Here is an 18,689-nt window from a genome sequence, read left to right as displayed (position 1 = left end):
TGCTATTAATATTATTATTACACCTATTACATATTGGGATAGAATCTTGGAGATGGGAATACTCCTTTAACACTTTCCAAATCTCTCTCCACACCTCTACTGTGTCCATTTTGGAAAATAGGAGAATGGGACATCAATATTAAGGAGCTTGCAGAAATGAGGGCATCAGGTGTGGTGATTATACATAGGAAATGTGCAATCTCATATAGGTTTGGGGGAGAATAATCCCTTTGATGAAATCTTATGTTTCTTTTGTAAACCTAGTATTTACTTGAAAGTTTGTGAACCCCTCAAAAATTTCTGTATTACTGCATAAATTTGACTTAAAGCTACATCAGTCTGTGAGGTCACAAAGTAACTCAAGGTAACCGCTAAGCAACTAAAGGCCTCTCCTCACATTAGCTAATGTAATTGTTCATGAGTCCACCATCAGAAAGACAATGAACAACAATGGCGAGCATGGCAGGATTGCAAGGAGAAAGGCAATGCGATTTAAAATGTCACTGCTAAAACTCACCTGGGCACATCAATAGGTAACTGGAATAATGCTTTGTGGAAGGATGAGGCCAAGATAGAGATTTTAAGTGAGAAGCTATATGTTTTCAGAAAGAAAATACTGCATTACAGCATAAGAACCTCCTATCATCTATGAAACACAAAGATGGTAATCGTAACCTGCTTTGGGCCTGTTTTGCTGCACTTGGCCAAGGACGGCTGCCATCATTGATGGAACAATGAATTCTAAAATCTATCAGCAAATGCTAAAGGAAAATATCAGGATATCAGTTCATGTACTGAATCTCAAGAAAACGTGGGTCATGCAGCAAGACAATGGCCCAAAGACACAAGTCGTTCTACAAAAGAATGGTTGAATAAACATAAAGCTTTGGAATGGCCGAGTCATAGTCCTGAGCTTAATCCTATAGAAATGTTGTGGAAGGACCCGATGCAAGGCACTGGGACTCTTTACCTTGAGGTTATCCGGCAGCTCAGAACGTCCCGCATAGCCAGGATTCATGGTAATGGCTAAGAAGCAATTTGGGTTAAGCTTCAGCTCTGTTCCTTCGAAGTTGAACATGTCCATCTTCGTCTGGATGGCTCTCTGGATGCGGAGAATCTGTTGGGCCATCACGGACAACACCTCCAGCTCAATATGGTTAAACTCATCAAAACACACCCATGTTCCCGATGATGCCAGCCCTTTGAAAAACTAAAAAAAAGTATATACAGTACAGACCAAAAGTTTGGACACACCTTCTCATTTAAAGATTTTCTGCATTTACATGACTATGAAAATTGTACATTCACACTGAAGGCATGAAATTATTAATTAACACATGTGGAATTATATACTTAACAAAAAAGTGTGAAACAACTGAAAATATGTCTTATATTCTAGGTTCTTCAAAGTAGCCACCTTTTGCTTTGATGACTGCTTTGCACACTCTTGGCATTCTCTTGATGAGCTTCAAGAGGTAGTCACCGGAAATGGTCTTCCAACAATCTTGAAGGAGTTCCCAGAGATGCTTAGCACTTGTTGGCCCTTTTGCCTTCACTCTGCGGTCCAGCTCACCCCAAACCATCTCTATTGGGTTCAGGTCTGGTGACTGCAGTGCAGGTCAATTGGCGTAGCCCCCCATCACTCTCCCTCTTGGTCAAATAGCCCTTACACAGCCTGGAGGTGTGTTTGGGGTCATTGTCCTGTTGAAAAATAAATAGCATGCTGCTGCAAGATGCTGTGGTAGCCATGCTGGTTCAGTATGCCTTCAATTTTGAATAAATCCCAAACAGTGTCACCAGCAAAGCACCCCCACACCATCACACCTCCTCCTCCATGCTTCACGGTGGGAACCAGGCATGTAGAGTCCATCCGTTCACCTTTTCTGCGTCGCACAAAGACACGGTGGCTGGAACCAAAGATCTCAAATTTGGACTCATCAGACCAAAGCACAATTTTCCACTGGTCTAATGTCCATTCCTTGTGTTCTTTAGCCCAAACAACTCTCTTCTGCTTGTTTCCTAGCAGCTATTTTACCATGAAGGCCTGCTGCACAAAGTCGCCTCTTAACAGTCGTTTAAGAGATGTGTCTGCTGCTAGAACTCTGTGTGGCATTGACCTCGTCTCTAATCTGAGCTGCTGTTAACCTGCGATTTCTGAGGCTGGTGACTCGGATAAACTTATCCTCAGAAGCAGAGGTGACTCTTGGTCTTCCTTTCTTGGGGCTGTCCTCATGTGAGCCAGTTTCTTAGTAGCGCTTGATGGTTTTTGCAACTGCACTTGGGGACACTTTCAAAGTTTTCCCAATTTTTCGTACTGACTGACCTTCATTTCTTAAAGTAATGATGGCCACTCGTTTTTCTTTACTTAGCTGCTTATTTCTTGCCATAATACAAATTCTAACAGTCTATTCAATAGGACTATCAGCTGTGTATCCACCATACTTCTGCACAACGCAACTGATGGTCCCAACACCATTTATAAGGCAAGAAATCCCACTTATTAAACCTGACAGGGCACACCTGTGAAGTGAAAACCATTTCCGGTGACTACCTCTTGAAGCTCATCAAGAGAACGCCAAGAGTGTGCAAAGCAGTCATCAAAGCAAAAGGTGGCTACTTTGAAGAACCTAGAATATAAGACATATTTTCAGTTGTTTCACACTTTTTTGTTAAGTATATAATTCCACATGTGTTAATTCATAGTTTTGATGCTTTCAGTGTGAATGTACAATTTTCATAGTCATGAAAATACAGAAAAATCTTTAAATGAGAATGTGTGTCCAAACTTTTGGTCTGTACTATATAATCAAAAGATGTCAGCAGAACATCGGATGGAGTCAGTTTATTATCTGCAATGGAGCAGCTTAACATTGTATGTACCTTTGACATTGCTATGTAGTCCAAACCATCAGAGCAGTTAAAGACCACACACTGCACGGCCAGCGCCTTGGCCAAATCTTTGGTGGTCTCAGTTTTTCCTGTGCCGGCCGGACCTTCTGGAGCTCCACCAAGATTTAGATAAAAAGCACCGATCTACCAATGAAACATGAAAGAACTGGTATGAAATATCAATAATAATTGCTAATAAGTTTCATGCATCATACAAAAGTCAAAAACATTTCTGAGCATAACCCATCACATCATAGCAGAGTCCGCTAGCATCGGTCAGTGAGCGGAGTGATGACCAGGCGTGGGGAGCTGCCCAGGTACTCATAGGCGGACTTCACATTGCAGTTGATGATTCGCACTCTCGCATTCTCATTCTCCCAGTAATAGCGGAGTTGGGCAAGCCACCGGAAGTCTGTTCATGAGAAACTCCTGAGGAATGTAGGAAAAGATAGTCAACCTCTAAGACACTGCAGAATCACAAGGGAGAGTTTCTAAAGGGAAGGCAAATGCACAAACATTATAGGACAAAACTCCTAGTCACCGAATTCTGCTTTTTTCATTTAGTCCCATTGCCCACGGTGTATAATATCCGGACTCTCAGCCCCCAGTTTATAAAATCCGGCCTCTCGCCTCCCCCGGTGTATAACATCCACCCCTCGGCCCTAGTTTAGTATAACATCTCTCCCCTCGCCCCCCGCCAGTGTATAAAATCCATCCCCTCAACCCCACTGTATAACATCCAACCCCAAGCCCTTCTTTGCATAATATCCAGCCCCCAGCCCCGGTGTATAACATCTGTCCCCTCGCTCCCTCCCCCTTGTGTATAACATCTGGCCTCTCGCCCCCCCGGTGTATAATATCCGTCCCCTCGCCCCGGTGTATAATATCCGTCCCCCCGCCCCTGGTGTATAATATCCGTCCCCTCGCCCCTGGTGTATAATATCCGTCCCCTCGCCCCTGGTGAATAATATCCGTCCCCTCGCACCTGGTGTATAATATCTGTCCCCTCACCCCTGGTGTATAATATCCGTCCCCTCGCACCTGGTGTATAATATCCGTCCCCTCGCCCCTGGTGTATAATATCCGTCCCCACGCCCCCCGGTGTATAATATCCGTCCCCTCACCCCGGTATATAATATCCGTCCCCTTGCTCCTCAGTGTATAAGATCCAGCCCTCGGACAGTATAACATCTAGCCCCTCGTACCCCTAGGGTATAACATCTGGCCCCTCGGCCTTGTATAACATTAAGACTCTCGCCCCCCACCAGTGTATAACATCAATCCCCACGCCCCCCGGTGTATAACATCCGCCCTCCCATGCTGTGTGCTGTTACTAACATATGACAGAACGGCTGGTGGTGCAGAGCTCTCTGATACCAGCGCGGTCCTGTAATAGGAGCCACCGGGGTAACAAGTCTGGATATTACATTTCTTCCCTCCTAAATCTTCCCCCATCACATGTGAGTGATATTATTAAGGAGTGGAAGGAACTGCAGCACCTCAGGAGACCCCGGAACATTACAGAGCGGGGTCACTGAGTGCTGAGGAGCAGAGGGCAGAACGCTCTCCTGACTCCATAACTGCAGAGTCCAGATCTACTTTGGTAACAACATCACCACAAACAATGCGCCCCCGCCTGGAGCTTTATGGCCGAGCAGCTGCATGCAGCCTTACATCACCAAGCACGATGCCGAGCGTCGGATGGAGTGGTGTGAAGCCGCCACCACAGGACTCTGGAGGAGACCTGTTCTGTGCAGTGACGGATCACACTTCTCTATCTGGCATCTGATGGACGAGTCTGGATTTGGTGAATGCCAGGAGAACGTTACCCTATTAACTGCATTGTGCCCGCTGGGCAGTTTGGTGGTGGAGGTATGGCCTTGTTTTTAGGGGGTGGTCTAGGCCCCTTAGTTCCAGTGAAAAGATATCTTAATGCTTCAGCACAAGACATTTTAAACAATTGTAGCTTCCAACCCTAAGGGAATAGAAGAGCAGAACTGTTTCCCACACGTTCTCAACCTCAACCCCACTAAACACCTTTAGGATGATTAATTAGAACAAATACTGGAGAATGGCAGCATAAATATGTCACCGCCACATAGGGAAGAACAATGTCAGGCACACATCAATTACATTGCCATATGTCTGCTCAGGCTTAGAATGGCTGACCACTCGGAGAATGACATAATACCTACAAAGAAACCGAACAAAAGGTCATTAAAGGAATTGGCATAAAACCCCTTTATTAGTCCATCCATGGTTATAGAACGACACTGCACAGAGGAGGGCACACACACCATTGATAGAAAATATTACAAACCGCACCTAGGCCATCCAAACCACTGACTATAAAGAAGATCAATTGTGGCAATGAGTCATATACAGGGGATGCCGACACCTACAGATGCCAAAACATTCCTATATAGGGACCACCATCTCAATATGCAGAAATGACTACTGCCCCATAGACGTCATTGTAAGTACACCCCAAGATTGCTTTACTGTGACAAGATCAATTGTGTCCTATGAAAACTCAAAGAAAAGAGGGGGGAACATAACATAGATATGGAAAGAACATAGGAATATGGTGAAATGTATGAAGGTGCTCGGCATACTGAGCTGTGATATCTGTAGAGGGACGGACTCCATATTAACATCCTGGATATGGATTAGAATAGGAGGCCATAAAAGCCCCTGTAGGTGTAATGTGGAGGGGGCACAATACCTTTCTCCATGTAGTGTATAATAAATAGAACATGGTATTGGAAAGTTTGCTGCCAGCCATGATGTTTGCACAAACCTGTTTCGATCATTTCCCTGACCACGTCACGAGCGTGCCCCTCTATGGTGACGAGAGCCCCCAATGTGCTGCGAGTCTGCTGGGACAATTTGCCTCCTCGCAAATTGCTCCAAATACCCAGATGTGCCTCTATAAAACCCTGCTACAAACAGCATGGAAAACTCAATGCAGATGGATTAATTTTATGCTGGTATTATGGGAAATCCCATACAATGTCTTCCCTTATTGGTAGATATGACGTGAGTAGAGATGAGCGAATGGATTTGCAGGACTCTGGTCCAACAGTCCGGTCAGTATTCCACGGCCGCAGGACCGGAGCCCCGTGAACCGGCATCTCCGGCTCCTCTTTTGATGTCGATGTCATAGTTGTGGTGTGAGGCACAAATGACATCACGCCTGGCCGGCTAATCAAAAGAGGAGCCAGGGATGCCGGCATGTAAGAGGCGGTTAGCAAGGCTCCCATCCAACAGCCACAGACTACTAACCTGCTCTCTTAGACCAAGGTCCTGCAAATTTAGTTGCGCATCTCTAGACAAGATGCATGAATCAATGCAAAATCCCAACAATACTATGGAGCCTTTTGGGTACCTTCAAGATATTGAGCCGCTGTACAACTGCAACCCCCAGGAGAAGACCCCTGGGCAAGAACACTACATGGGCTCTTTGCAGTCTAATAACGTACTGTGAAATAAGCTGCTTGCATCTTTGGATGTGAATGTGGGTCCCCTTACCTCTGTTGCACCAATGGTATATCCCCCCCTGGAAACTCCTATAAGCTGCGTCTCTGGGTATGACAGTCTATTAGCAGGAGAACTCATGAAGTCTGTCTATGAATGTATATATATGTATTTCTCCCAGAAAATTATTACAATTACACGTTTTGTTGTTCACATGTTTATTTCATTTGTGTATATTGGAACAACACAAAAAGAAGATATTAGTCAACAATTTTGGTTCTCAAGTCCTCAGACAGTTCTCTTCTCCTCTTTCTGTTCTCCCTGCTTAGTGTGGCACGTAACAACGCAAAGACTGAGTCAACTTTTCCCCTTTGTATCAGGTTTCAGGTGTGATTTTCATATTGCCCGCACCTTTTACTTGCCACAGGTGACTTTGAACGAGCATCACATGCTTGAAACAAAATTGTTTACCCACAATTTTGGAAAGATGCCAACAATTTTGTCCGACCCATTTATGGGGTTTTGTGTGAAATTATATCCAATTTGCCTTTTTTTGTGTTGTTCCAATACATACAAAGGAAATAAACATGTGTATAACAGAAAATACACATGCAATTTTTTATGGAAAAATACTTCATTTTCTGGAACAACTTCAAGGGTGTCAACACTTCCGGCCATGACTGTTTATAGTGAAGCAACCTTGATCAGTAAAGGAGCTTATGCCGTACCTCCGGGCCACTGCCGATAGCTTCATGCACTTCACTTGTCCAGAACATGAGACACACAGAGCACGACCTGTCCCGGCCATTCCCTCACCCAGTCTTTTCTTGCAGTCGCAGGGTATGCCTTTTAAAAAAGAAAGTTAAATTACGTTGACAGAAGCATTTAAGAGAGGGACAACCTTACTAGTATTATCTAGCAAATTCATTTCTACCGATTGCAGGTAGAAGATCTGCTACCTGGCTCTATTGCAAGAGATACATCATCCACAAATCATTCACTGCCGCCAAATAATCTTATACAAATATAAAAGAACTAGATGGTGGCCCGATTCTAATGCATCGGGTATTCTAGAATAGGTATGCGGCCGACCGGGTGCAATCAGCAGAGCTGTGTTTAAATTTGGCGCCAAAATCGCTGATTGGTCGCGTTCGGCAACCGCGACCAATCAGCAAAGCGGTGTTTAAATTTGGCGGCAATATCGATGATTGGTCGCGGGCGGCGGCCGCGACCAATCAGCGAACCGTGTTAGTGAGGACTGGAGAGCGTGTTTAAATTTGGCACCAAAATCGCTGATTAGTCGCGACCAATCAGCCGAGCGGTGTTTAAATTTGGCGCCAATACTGCTGACTGGTCATGGCCGCCGACCGCGACCAATCAGCAGAGCGATGCAGAGCGGGGTTTAAATTTGGCGCCAAAATCACAGATTGGTCGCCGGCCGCGACCAAACAGCAGAGCATTCTTTAAATTTGGCGCCAAAATCGCTGATTGGTCGAGGCCGGCGACAGCGAACAATCATAAGAGCGTTGTTTAAATTTGGCGCCAATCTCGCTGATTGGTCGCGGATGGCGGCCGCGACCAATCAGCAGAGCGGCGTTTAAATTTGGCGCCAATCTCGCTGATTGGTCGCGGCTGGCGGCCGCGACCAATCAGCAGTGCGGTGTTTAAATTTGGCACCAAAATCGCTGATTAGTCGCGGCTGGTGGCTGCGACCAATCAGCAGAGCAGGGTTTAAATTTGGCACCAATAATGCTGATGGGTCTTTGCCGGCGACCGCGACCAATCAGCACAGCGGGGTTTAAATTTGGCACCAAAATCGCTGATTAGTCGCGACCAATCAGCCGAGCGGTGTTTAAATTTGGCGCCAATACTGCTGACTGGTCATGGCCGCCGACCGCGACCAATCAGCAGAGCGATGCAGAGCGGGGTTTAAATTCGGCGCCAAAATCACAGATTGGTCGCCGGCCGCGACCAAACAGCAGAGCATTCTTTAAATTTGGCGCCAAAATCGCTGATTGGTCGAGGCCGGCGACAGCGAACAATCATAAGAGCGTTGTTTAAATTTGGCGCCAATCTCGCTGATTGGTCGCGGATGGCGGCCGCGACCAATCAGCAGAGCGGCGTTTAAATTTGGCGCCAATCTCGCTGATTGGTCGCGGCTGGTGGCTGCGACCAATCAGCAGAGCAGGGTTTAAATTTGGCACCAATAATGCTGATGGGTCTTTGCCGGCGACCGCGACCAATCAGCACAGCGGGGTTTACATTTGGCCCCAATGCTGCTGATTGGTCTCGGCCGGCGACCGTGACCAATCAGCAGAGCGTTGTTTAAATTTGGCACCAAAAACGCAGATTGGTCGCGGCCGGTGGTTGCGACCAATCAGCAGAGTGAGGTTTAAATTTGGCGCCAATACTGCTGACTGGTCACGGCCGACAACCGCGACCAATCAGCAGAGCGTTGTTTAAATTTTGCGCCAATACTGCTGATTGATCTCGGCCAGCGACCGCGATCAATCAGCAGAGCGTTGCTTAAATTTGTCGCCAATCTCGTTGATTGGACGCGTCCGGCGTCCGCGTCCAATCAGCACAGCAGTGTTTAAATGTGGCGGCAAGATCGGTGAATGGTCGCGGCCGCTATTTAAATGTGGCGCCCAAATCGGTGATTGGTTGCGGGCAGCGGACGCGACCAATCAGCAGAGCGGTGTTTAACTTTAGCGCCAAGATCACTGATTGGTCGGGTGTGGAGAGCGCGACCAATCAGCAAATCGTATTGGTGAGGAGCGGGGAGCGGAATCGTATTAGAGAGGACAGGGGAGCGCCCCTGCCTGTGCGGCTACTTCCGCTGCGAGAACCCGGGACATGAGCGGGCGCTCGGAGCAGAAGTATCCCGACCCGCAGTGCCGCTCCCCGGTCCTCCCTTCACACCCTAGCCGCTGATGTCCCCACAGTATCCGCAGGGTGTTACAAAGGTCCGGACATTTGTGTTCAAAATCGCTGATTGGTCGCTGGCGCTGCCCGCGACCAATCACCGATTTGGGCGCCAATTTTAAATATCGGCCGCGACCAATCACCGATCTTGGCTCCACATTTAAACACCGCTGTGCTGATTGGTCGCCGACGCTGGGCGCAACCAATCACCGATTTTGGCGCCACATTTAAATTTAAATAGCGGCCGCGACCAATTGGATGTCAGCGCCGCTCCCCGGTCCTCCCTTCACACCCTAGCCGCATGGATGTCAGCGCCGCTGCCTGTGCGGATAGTTCCGCTGCAAGAACCCGGGACATGAGCGGGCGCTCGCAGCAGAAGTATCCGGACATTTAAACACCGCTGTGCTGATTGGTCGCCGACGCTGGGCGCGACCAATCACCGATTTTGGTGCCACATTTAAATAGCGTCCGCAACCAATCCGCACAGCGGTGTTTAAATGTGGAGCCAAGATCGGTGATTGGTCGCGGCCGATATTTGAATGTGGCGCCCAAATCGGTGATTGGTCGCTGTCAGCGTCCGCGACCAATCAGCACCGTAGTGTTTAACTTTTGCGGCAAGATCCGTGATTGGTTGTGGGCCAAGACCGCGACCAATCACCGATTTGTGCGGCACTTTTAAATAGCGTCCACGACCAATTGGATGTCAACGCCGCTCCCCGTTCCTCCCTTCACACCCTAGCCGCATGGATGTCAGCGGCGCTGCCTGTGCGGATACTTCCGCTCCGAGAACCCGGGACATGAGCGGGCGCTCGGAGCAGAAGTATCCCGACCCGCAGCGCTGCTCCCCGGTCCTCCCTTCACACCCTAGCCGCTGATGTCCCCACAGTATGCGCATGGTGTTACAAAGGTCCGGACATTTGTGTTAAAAATCGCTGATTGGTCGCTGGCTCTGCCCGCGACCAATCACCGATTTGGGCGCCAAATTTAAATATCGGCCGCGACCAATCACCGATCTTGGCTCCACATTTAAACACCGCTGTGCTGATTGGTCGCGGCTGATATTTAAATTTGGCGCCCAAATCGGTGATTGGTCGCGGGCAGCGCCAGCGACCAATCAGCGATTTTTAACACAAATGTCCGGACCTTTGTAAGACCATGCGGATACAGTGGGGACATCAGCGGCTAGGGTGTGAAGGGAGGACCGGGGAGCGGCGCTGCGAGTCCAGATACTTCTGCTGCGAGCGCCCGCTCATGTCCCGGGTTCTCGGAGCGGAAGTATCCGCACAGGCAGCGCCGCTGACATCCATGCGGCTAGGGTGTGAAGGGAGGACCGGGGAGTGGCGCTGACATCCAATTGGTCACGGACGCTATTTAAAAGTGCCGCACAAATCGGTGATTGGTCGCTGTCTTGGCCCGCGACCAATGACTGATCTTGGCGCCAAAGTTAAACACTATTGTGCTGATTGGTCGCGGACGCTGACCGCGACCAATCACCGATTTGGGCGCCAAATTGAAATATCGGCCGCGACCAATCACCGATTTTGGCGCCAAATTTAAATATCGGCCGCGACCAATCACCACAGCGGTGTTTAAATGTGGAGCCAAGATCGGTGATTGGTCGCGGGCAGCGTCGGCGACCAATCAGCACAGCGGTGTTTAAGTTTTGCGCTAAGATCAGTGATTGGTCGGGTCCGAAGACCGCGATCAATCATCGAATCGTCTTGGTGAGGACCGGGGAGCGGCGCTGCCTGTGCGGCTACTTCCGCTGCGAGAACCCGGGACATAGCGGGCGCTCACAGCAGAAGTATCCCGACCCGCAGCGCCGCTCCCCGGTCCTCCCTTCCGCATGGAAGTCAGCGATGCTGGCGGTCCTTCCGCTGCTACCGGCCGGGAGATGAGCGCCTCGCGGCGCTCATCTTCCGGCTGCATCTCCATCCCGCAGATGGGTCCGTCGGTCGGGTTCCTTCTGCTGTTGCCGGCCGGGAGATGAGCGCCTTGCGCCGGTCATCTCCCAGCTGCATCGCCGCTCAGCTCCGTCCCGCAGATGAGCCGCTAACGGCCGCCATCTTTTTTTAGAAATCCCCCGGCGCTGATTGGCCGCTGCCGGACCAATGAGCGACGCGGGATTTCCTGGACAGACAGACACACAGACAGACAGACAGACGGGATAAGACGATTATATATATAGACTAGATTAGTTCCAATTAATGCTTTTGGTCTGTAGGTAGATCCGTACCATTCGTGACCGAGCAATAACATCATGCACGCTCCTTAACATGACATCTTCCCCTTGGATGAGCCACTTCTCCACGGCCCCCCGAGCCTCGAAGGTGGAGATGGTCTGGATGAGCTCTACGCGTTCCCCCTCGGTGCTGTACATGGCTTTGATGTCCAGGTTAGGAAGGAACTCCAGCTTTGCGATGCCTTCAAAGCCCTTCTTTAGATGTGGTTGGACCCGCAGAGGATCTTTAGTCTCAGAGAGAATTTCTAGCATTTCGTCGTTGGACAGGAAGAAAAAGCTAAAGCGAAAATGCACAATATGATAAAGATGTCATTAAAGTATTGGGTCAGGCGCCATTTGTATTAGTGTCTATGTGAGAAAATAGAAAAGCAAAGCTTTAAAGTAAAGATTCAGTCCCCATACACATTGGATTAAAATAGTTTAAACCTGACGATTGCAGCAGGACCGGCCTACCCACTGATGTGTATGGGGGTCTCCTGACTCTCCCCCGATAGAGGATGTCAGGGCCAGAAGGATCGGGCAGATGGGATTTCAATACCCGGTCTTTTGGTTCTCAGGGGAGATAACCCGCTGCCGGAGGTGTCCAGTACCGACTTTCTCCTCTCTCCCCATTAAAACTACATGACTGTTCAGCAGAATAGGTGGGAGTCAGGAGAAATAGCCAAATAACCATTCAGACCACGGGTATCTCATATGTCATGCGTATGGTTAGCTTAAAGGGGCTATCCAGCTTTGGGAACTTTTTTTTATTTAACTGAAATGTGTATTCCCATCTCCAGGATTCTACCCCAATATGTAGTATGCGTAATAATATTAGCAAATACCTCCAATTAGAAGTTTAGTATAGTTCTTCTGATTTGTTTTGTCGCTTACCCCATGTGCAGGGCATTGCAGTAGCTTAGGTTACGACCACTAGCAAATAACTGTCACTATATGAGTGGTCGTAACCATGGATACCGAAGCTACTGCAATGCCTTGCACATGGGGAAAGCGACATAGTGAATCAGAAGAACTATACTACACTTCTAATTGGAGGTATTTGCTAATATTATTATTATTACTACGCCTACTACATATTGGGATAGGATCTTGGAGATGGGAATACCCATTTAATTGCGAGTATTTGCGACAATTCAGTTTCATTAAAAATGTTGCACCGTTAGGCTTTTTGTTTCCTGCACATTCAGCTTTGATGTGATCTGTGGTCATAAATCGGCTAAGAGGAGCTGAAAAAAGACCGATTAAAAATAAGTCCAATAGCCAGCGCAACACAGAGCCAATAGAAGGCAAACAGTGCAAAATTATTAATGAAATCCAATTACAAAAATGATTTCAATGCGTTTAAATAAGAAAAAAAAATATTTAAGGAATATATACAATCATTGCAACAAGTGAAAGGACTATACCGTGGGAAAAAAAAGCCTCTTCTTCTCCAGATAGGCATTCAGCCCTTTCATGATTTTATCCAGAAGCACATTGCTGTCCTGAAGTTTCTCCAGAAGTCCGGTCAGAGAAGTGGCGCTTAAAACCTAAAACAAAGTAGATAGCCCATAAGTAAGATTCCATTATATAGTTATAGAGACTGAAAAAAGGTCACATTCATTGACTATTGTGCCAATAGTTTATATTAAAAGAAAAATTAGAACCTATTTGGATAGAAAATAGAAGATGCGGGAGGCTGGAGTCCAGGCAGTGCGGAGCCCCATAACCCGGGATCCTTGTGATGGAAGCATCAGGACACGGACTCTTGGAAAACATCAATCCTGGATGCAAGATGACCGTGCTTTCTTGTATCAGTCCACCATGAAGCATCCATTTACCTTCGGGTCTTTAACGCAATGTTTCATGATCTCTCTCCAGTTTCTGTCCACAGTCTGGAATAAGCGTCCTTCTTCAGGCATTTGCTGCATGATGTCCTCAGAAGAGAAGATTAAAGCCACTGGGTCGGCACCTTCAGCCATTCATCAATGGTTTCCTGGATCCTTATCAGTCGTTCCTCCCATTGCTTAAAGGAGGAGAGCAAAAAGTTAATTACACATAAAATGAAAAGGATAGAAAAAAAATGCTATCATTTTAGAAGATAAATTATCAATGGATATGAATTCTGAATTGTTGGACATTTGTAGGGAAAGTTTGGCGAGACTCCTTGATACCATCCCCTTTACATGTAAGCTGGAGCCGCATGTAACTTTAGCCTCGGAGATCCTAATGAAACCTTAGCTTCTGCTAATAAGCAAGTGAAGATTTTAAGCTGAGTGACAACATTTACTGTGGGTGGGAACTCCTTAATCCCTTCAGGACCGGATAATTTTTTGTTTTGCATTTTTTCCTTCCCTTCTTCAAAAAGCCATACATTTTTTAATTTTTCCATTGATATAGCTGCAAGAGGCTATGTAATGTGCTGTAGCTTAACCCCTTCCCAACATATGACATACTGTTAAGCCATATGCCATGTTCCTGCAGATGTGCAAAATTTGGACCTGGGCCCCCACCAGCATGTTGGTCAGATGTATGGGCCCTTGTAGCATTCTAGATCCGATAATGATGCGCGTGTTCGTCCCTGCCTTGGATGTTTCCCATTGTAGCCCCATCCTATAATAATGTCTCTCATTCTAGGCCCCTTCCTGGTATAATGTTCCCCATCCTGCGCCCCTTCCTGTTATAATATCCCCGATCCTGGGCCTCTTCCTGTTATAATATCCACCTTCTGTGTATAATACCCCCCATCCTGAGCCCCTTTCAGCAATAACGTCCCAATCCTGGGCTCCTTCCTGGTATAATGTCCTTGGTCCTGGGCCTCTTACTGTAATAATGTCCCCCATCCTGGCCCCTTCCTGTAACAATGTCCCCAATCCTGGTACAATGTCCCCCATCCTATAACAATGTCCTCCATCCTGGTATCCTGTCCCCCATCCTAGGCCCCATTCTAGTATAATGACCTCCATCCTTGTGCCCTTCCTGGTGTAATGTCCTTCATCCTGGCCCATGTCATGGTATAATGACCCCCATTCTGGTATAATGCTCCCTATCCTGGGCCCTTTCCTTGTATAATGTTCCCCATCCTGGGCCCCTTCTTTATATAATGCTCCCCATCCTGGGCCCCTTCCTTGTCTAATTCTCCCCACCCTGAGCCCCTTCCTTGTCTAATGCTCCCCATCCTTGGCCCTTTCCTGGTATAATGTTCTGTCGTTCTTTTCTAATACATTAAATAAACAAAAATAAATGATTCTTCTTACCTTCCTGCGCTCCCACGACATGCGGCGTCTTCTTCTGTAGCTGATTTCAGTGTGCCGGCAAGGGCAGCGCATGACGTCACTTCCATGCGTCGCTCGTGACTGGCACGCCGACATCAGCTACTGGCCTTTGATTGGCTGGCGGCATGCATTGCAGCTCAGGGACCCGGCATGTCCCTGCGCAGCAATATACTTCAGCCGAATGTGCGTCCTCAGACTGTGGAAGTGCCATAAATATATGAGATGGGAATACCACTCTGCCACTGTGCGTTCCTTTATGCACTTTACCCTCCTTTTTGGCACTCTTTGTGGTAAGAGACTACCTTAAAAAATGTTTTATGTGACATGTATCTGATTATTTGTGGGCAGGAGCATTATTTAGATGGATACCTGATGCATATGGCAAGTGTAAATCCAATGACTATGGAATACTTATGGATTACTTTTTGATATATTATTACACTCATTGGATTGTCTTGATATACTAACCTTATGCTATATTATCTATATTGCTCATGTCCCACTGTGACCATATGCGTGACCATATATGTATACTTTGTAACATATCTTGCTACATTGGTAATCTAATTAGTGTCTTTATACTATCCGTATTATGTCATTTCTCTTTTTACTATGTACGTTTTTTAACTTGATGGAATAAAAATTTATATTTTTTACGCCAATTAACTCTTTCTTCTCCTATGTACCCATGTGTTTCATGAGTTGGCTCAGTTTGGCAAATCTGGGATATATTTCCCCCCGGATATGCCAACTTTACCCCTATAGGGTCTATTTAGTTGTATCACTCTGAGTCTATGTCTGATCCAGAGATACAATAATGAACATGAATCCTTATATATCACGGATCTTGCAGCCGCCTTTACCTGCTTGGACATAAGTGTTACATAGTTACATAGTTACATAGTTTAAAAGGCCGAAAAAAGACAAGCGTCCATCCAGTTCAGCCTATTTCTTGTGCACTGCAGCTATTCCGCAGCGTTGATCCAGGGGAAGGCAAAAAAAACCATGCGGTATAGGCCAATTTACATCATTGAGGAAAAATTCACTTCCCGACTCCAATCTGGCAGTCAGATTAAATCCCTGGATTAATTAACTATCACTAAGCATAAGATGTAATTTTATTGTTCTCAAGAAAGGCGTCCAGTCCTCTCTTGAACTCATTAAGTGAGTTGGACATCACCACTTCCTCTCCCAGAGAATTCCAGAGTCTCACAGCTCTGACCGTAAAGAATCCCCTTCTATGCTGGTGCAGGAACCTCCTTTCCTCCAGACGCATAGTGTGCCCCCTCGTCTTTGTCACCATCCTTGGTATAAACAGGTCATGGGAGAGATCTCTGTACAGCCCCCTGATGTATTTATACATGTTTATGAGGTCTCCCCTAAGCCTTCTCTTTTCCAACGTAAATAGGCCTAATTTGGACAACCTCTCTGGGTATTCTAGTCCCTCCATTCCCTTTATTACCTTAGTCGCCCTCCTTTGTACCCTCTCTAGCTCCAATATGTCTTTCCTGAGTACCGGAGCCCAGAACTGTGCACAATATTCTAAGTGCGGCCTTACCAGCGCTTTATACAGAGGAAGAACAATGTTCTCATCATATGCCCCTATTCCTCTTCTGATGCATGCCATGACTCTATTTGCCTTCGCAGCTGCTGCCTGACACTGGGCACTCCAATTTAATTTGCTGTTAACCAAGATGCCCAGGTCCTTCTCCATGTCAGATTTCCCCAACGGTTTCCCATTTAATATGTATGGGTGACTGCTGTTTTTCTTTCCCATGTGCATGACCTTACATTTATCGGCATTGAACCCCATTTGCCATTTTTTGGCCCAACTCCCCAATTTATCTAAATCCTCCTGTAGCTGTGCCCTATCCTCATCTGTATTAACTACGTTACAAAGTTTAGTATCATCTGCAAATATTGCTATTTTACTATGCAACCCTTCCACTAGATCATTAATAAATATATTAAATAATATAGGGCCCAAGACAGACCCTTGAGGCACCCCGCTAGTCGAGACGCAGTTATAAAAGGAATCCAATTTGTCCGCATTAATCAACTGCAGGGCATCTTGATTGGCAAATAGATTGATCACTTTGGGGTACCAAGTGTTCAGCAACTTTTCTTCTGTCTTGGCACAAGCCAAGGATACGCTGTTCCTCAGGGATTCACATTCTACAGGACCCCTGGACCCGACAAAGAATAAAGCACTTTATCATATTAAACCTGACAGGGCACACCTGTGAGGTGAAGACCATTTCCGGTGACTACCTCTAGAAGCTCATCAAGAGAATGCCAAGAGTGTGCAAAGCAGTCATCAAAGCAAAAGGTGGCTACTCTGAAGAACCTAGAATATAAGACATATTTTCAGTTGTTTCACACTTTTTTGTTAAGTATATAATTCCACATGTGGTAATTCATAGTTTTGATGCTTTCAGTGTGAATGTACAATTTTCATAGTCATGAAAATACAGAAAAATCTTTAAATGAGAAGGTGTGTCCAAACTTTTGGTCTGTACTGTATATATCCACCCATATACAGTATACATATATATACACACATATACAGTATACATATATACACACCCATATACAGTATACATATATACACACATATACAGTATACATATATACACACATATACAGTATACATATATATATACACCCATATACAGTATGCATATATACACCCATATACAGTATACATATATATACACACACATATACAGTATACATATATACACACCCATATACAGTATACATATATATACACATATACAGTATACATATATATACACACATATACAGTATACATATATACACACCCATATACAGTATACATATATATACACATATACAGTATACATATATATACACACATATACAGTATACATATATACACACACATACAGTATACATATATACACACCCATATACAGTATACATATATACACACCCAGTATACAGTATATATATATATACACACACATACAGCATACATATATATACACATATACAGTATACATATATATACACACATATACAGTATACATATATATACACACATATACAGTATACATATACACACACATATACAGTATACATATACACACACATATACAGTATACATATATACACCCATATACAGTATACATATACACACACATATACAGTATACATATATACACACATATACAGTATACATATATACACACATATACAGTATACATATACACACACATATACAGTATACATATATACACCCATATACAGTATACATATATACACACATATACAGTATACATATACACACCCATATACAGTATACATATATATACACCCATATACAGTATATATATACACACATATACAGTATACATATATATACACACACATACAGTATACATATATACACACCCATATACAGTATACATATATACACACATATACAGTATACATATACACACATATACAGTATACATATATATATACACACATATACAGTATACATATATATACACACCCATATACAGTATACATATATACACACATATACAGTATACATATACACACACATATACAGTATACATATATACACCCATATACAGTATACATATATACACACATATACAGTATACATATACACACACATATACAGTATACATATATACACCCATATACAGTATACATATATATACACCCATATACAGTATATATATACACACATATACAGTATACATATATATACACACACATACAGTATACATATATACACACCCATATACAGTATACATATACACACACATATACAGTATACATATACACACACATATACAGTATACATATATACACCCATATACAGTATACATATATATACACCCATATACAGTATATATATACAC

The 18,689-nt window shown here is 45.2% G+C and overlaps 1 protein-coding gene across 1 annotated transcript in view; it reads right to left on the bottom strand.

The window, feature by feature from the left end:
* Positions 1-2,703: 2,703 nt before the first annotated feature.
* LOC141219325 (dynein axonemal heavy chain 12-like) overlaps positions 2,704-18,689 on the bottom strand; it is a 26,284-nt gene continuing 10,298 nt past the window's right edge. The window contains exons 2-7 of the mRNA XM_073666087.1: positions 17,028-17,134; positions 13,354-13,538; positions 12,940-13,062; positions 11,528-11,810; positions 7,095-7,212; positions 2,704-3,318 (exon numbers count right to left, since the gene is read on the bottom strand). Coding sequence (XP_073522188.1) covers positions 11,766-11,810; positions 12,940-13,062; positions 13,354-13,494 — 309 coding nt within the window. The 5' untranslated portion in view covers positions 13,495-13,538; positions 17,028-17,134 and the 3' untranslated portion in view covers positions 2,704-3,318; positions 7,095-7,212; positions 11,528-11,765. The remainder of the gene's footprint in view (positions 3,319-7,094; positions 7,213-11,527; positions 11,811-12,939; positions 13,063-13,353; positions 13,539-17,027; positions 17,135-18,689) is intronic.

Source organism: Phyllobates terribilis, unplaced genomic scaffold (genome assembly GCF_046119375.1).
Source record: "Phyllobates terribilis strain yellow unplaced genomic scaffold, ASM4611937v1 Scaffold_264__1_contigs__length_2628131, whole genome shotgun sequence".
Classification (NCBI taxonomy): Eukaryota; Metazoa; Chordata; class Amphibia; order Anura; family Dendrobatidae; genus Phyllobates; species Phyllobates terribilis.
This window is presented reverse-complemented; position numbering and strand designations above follow the sequence as displayed.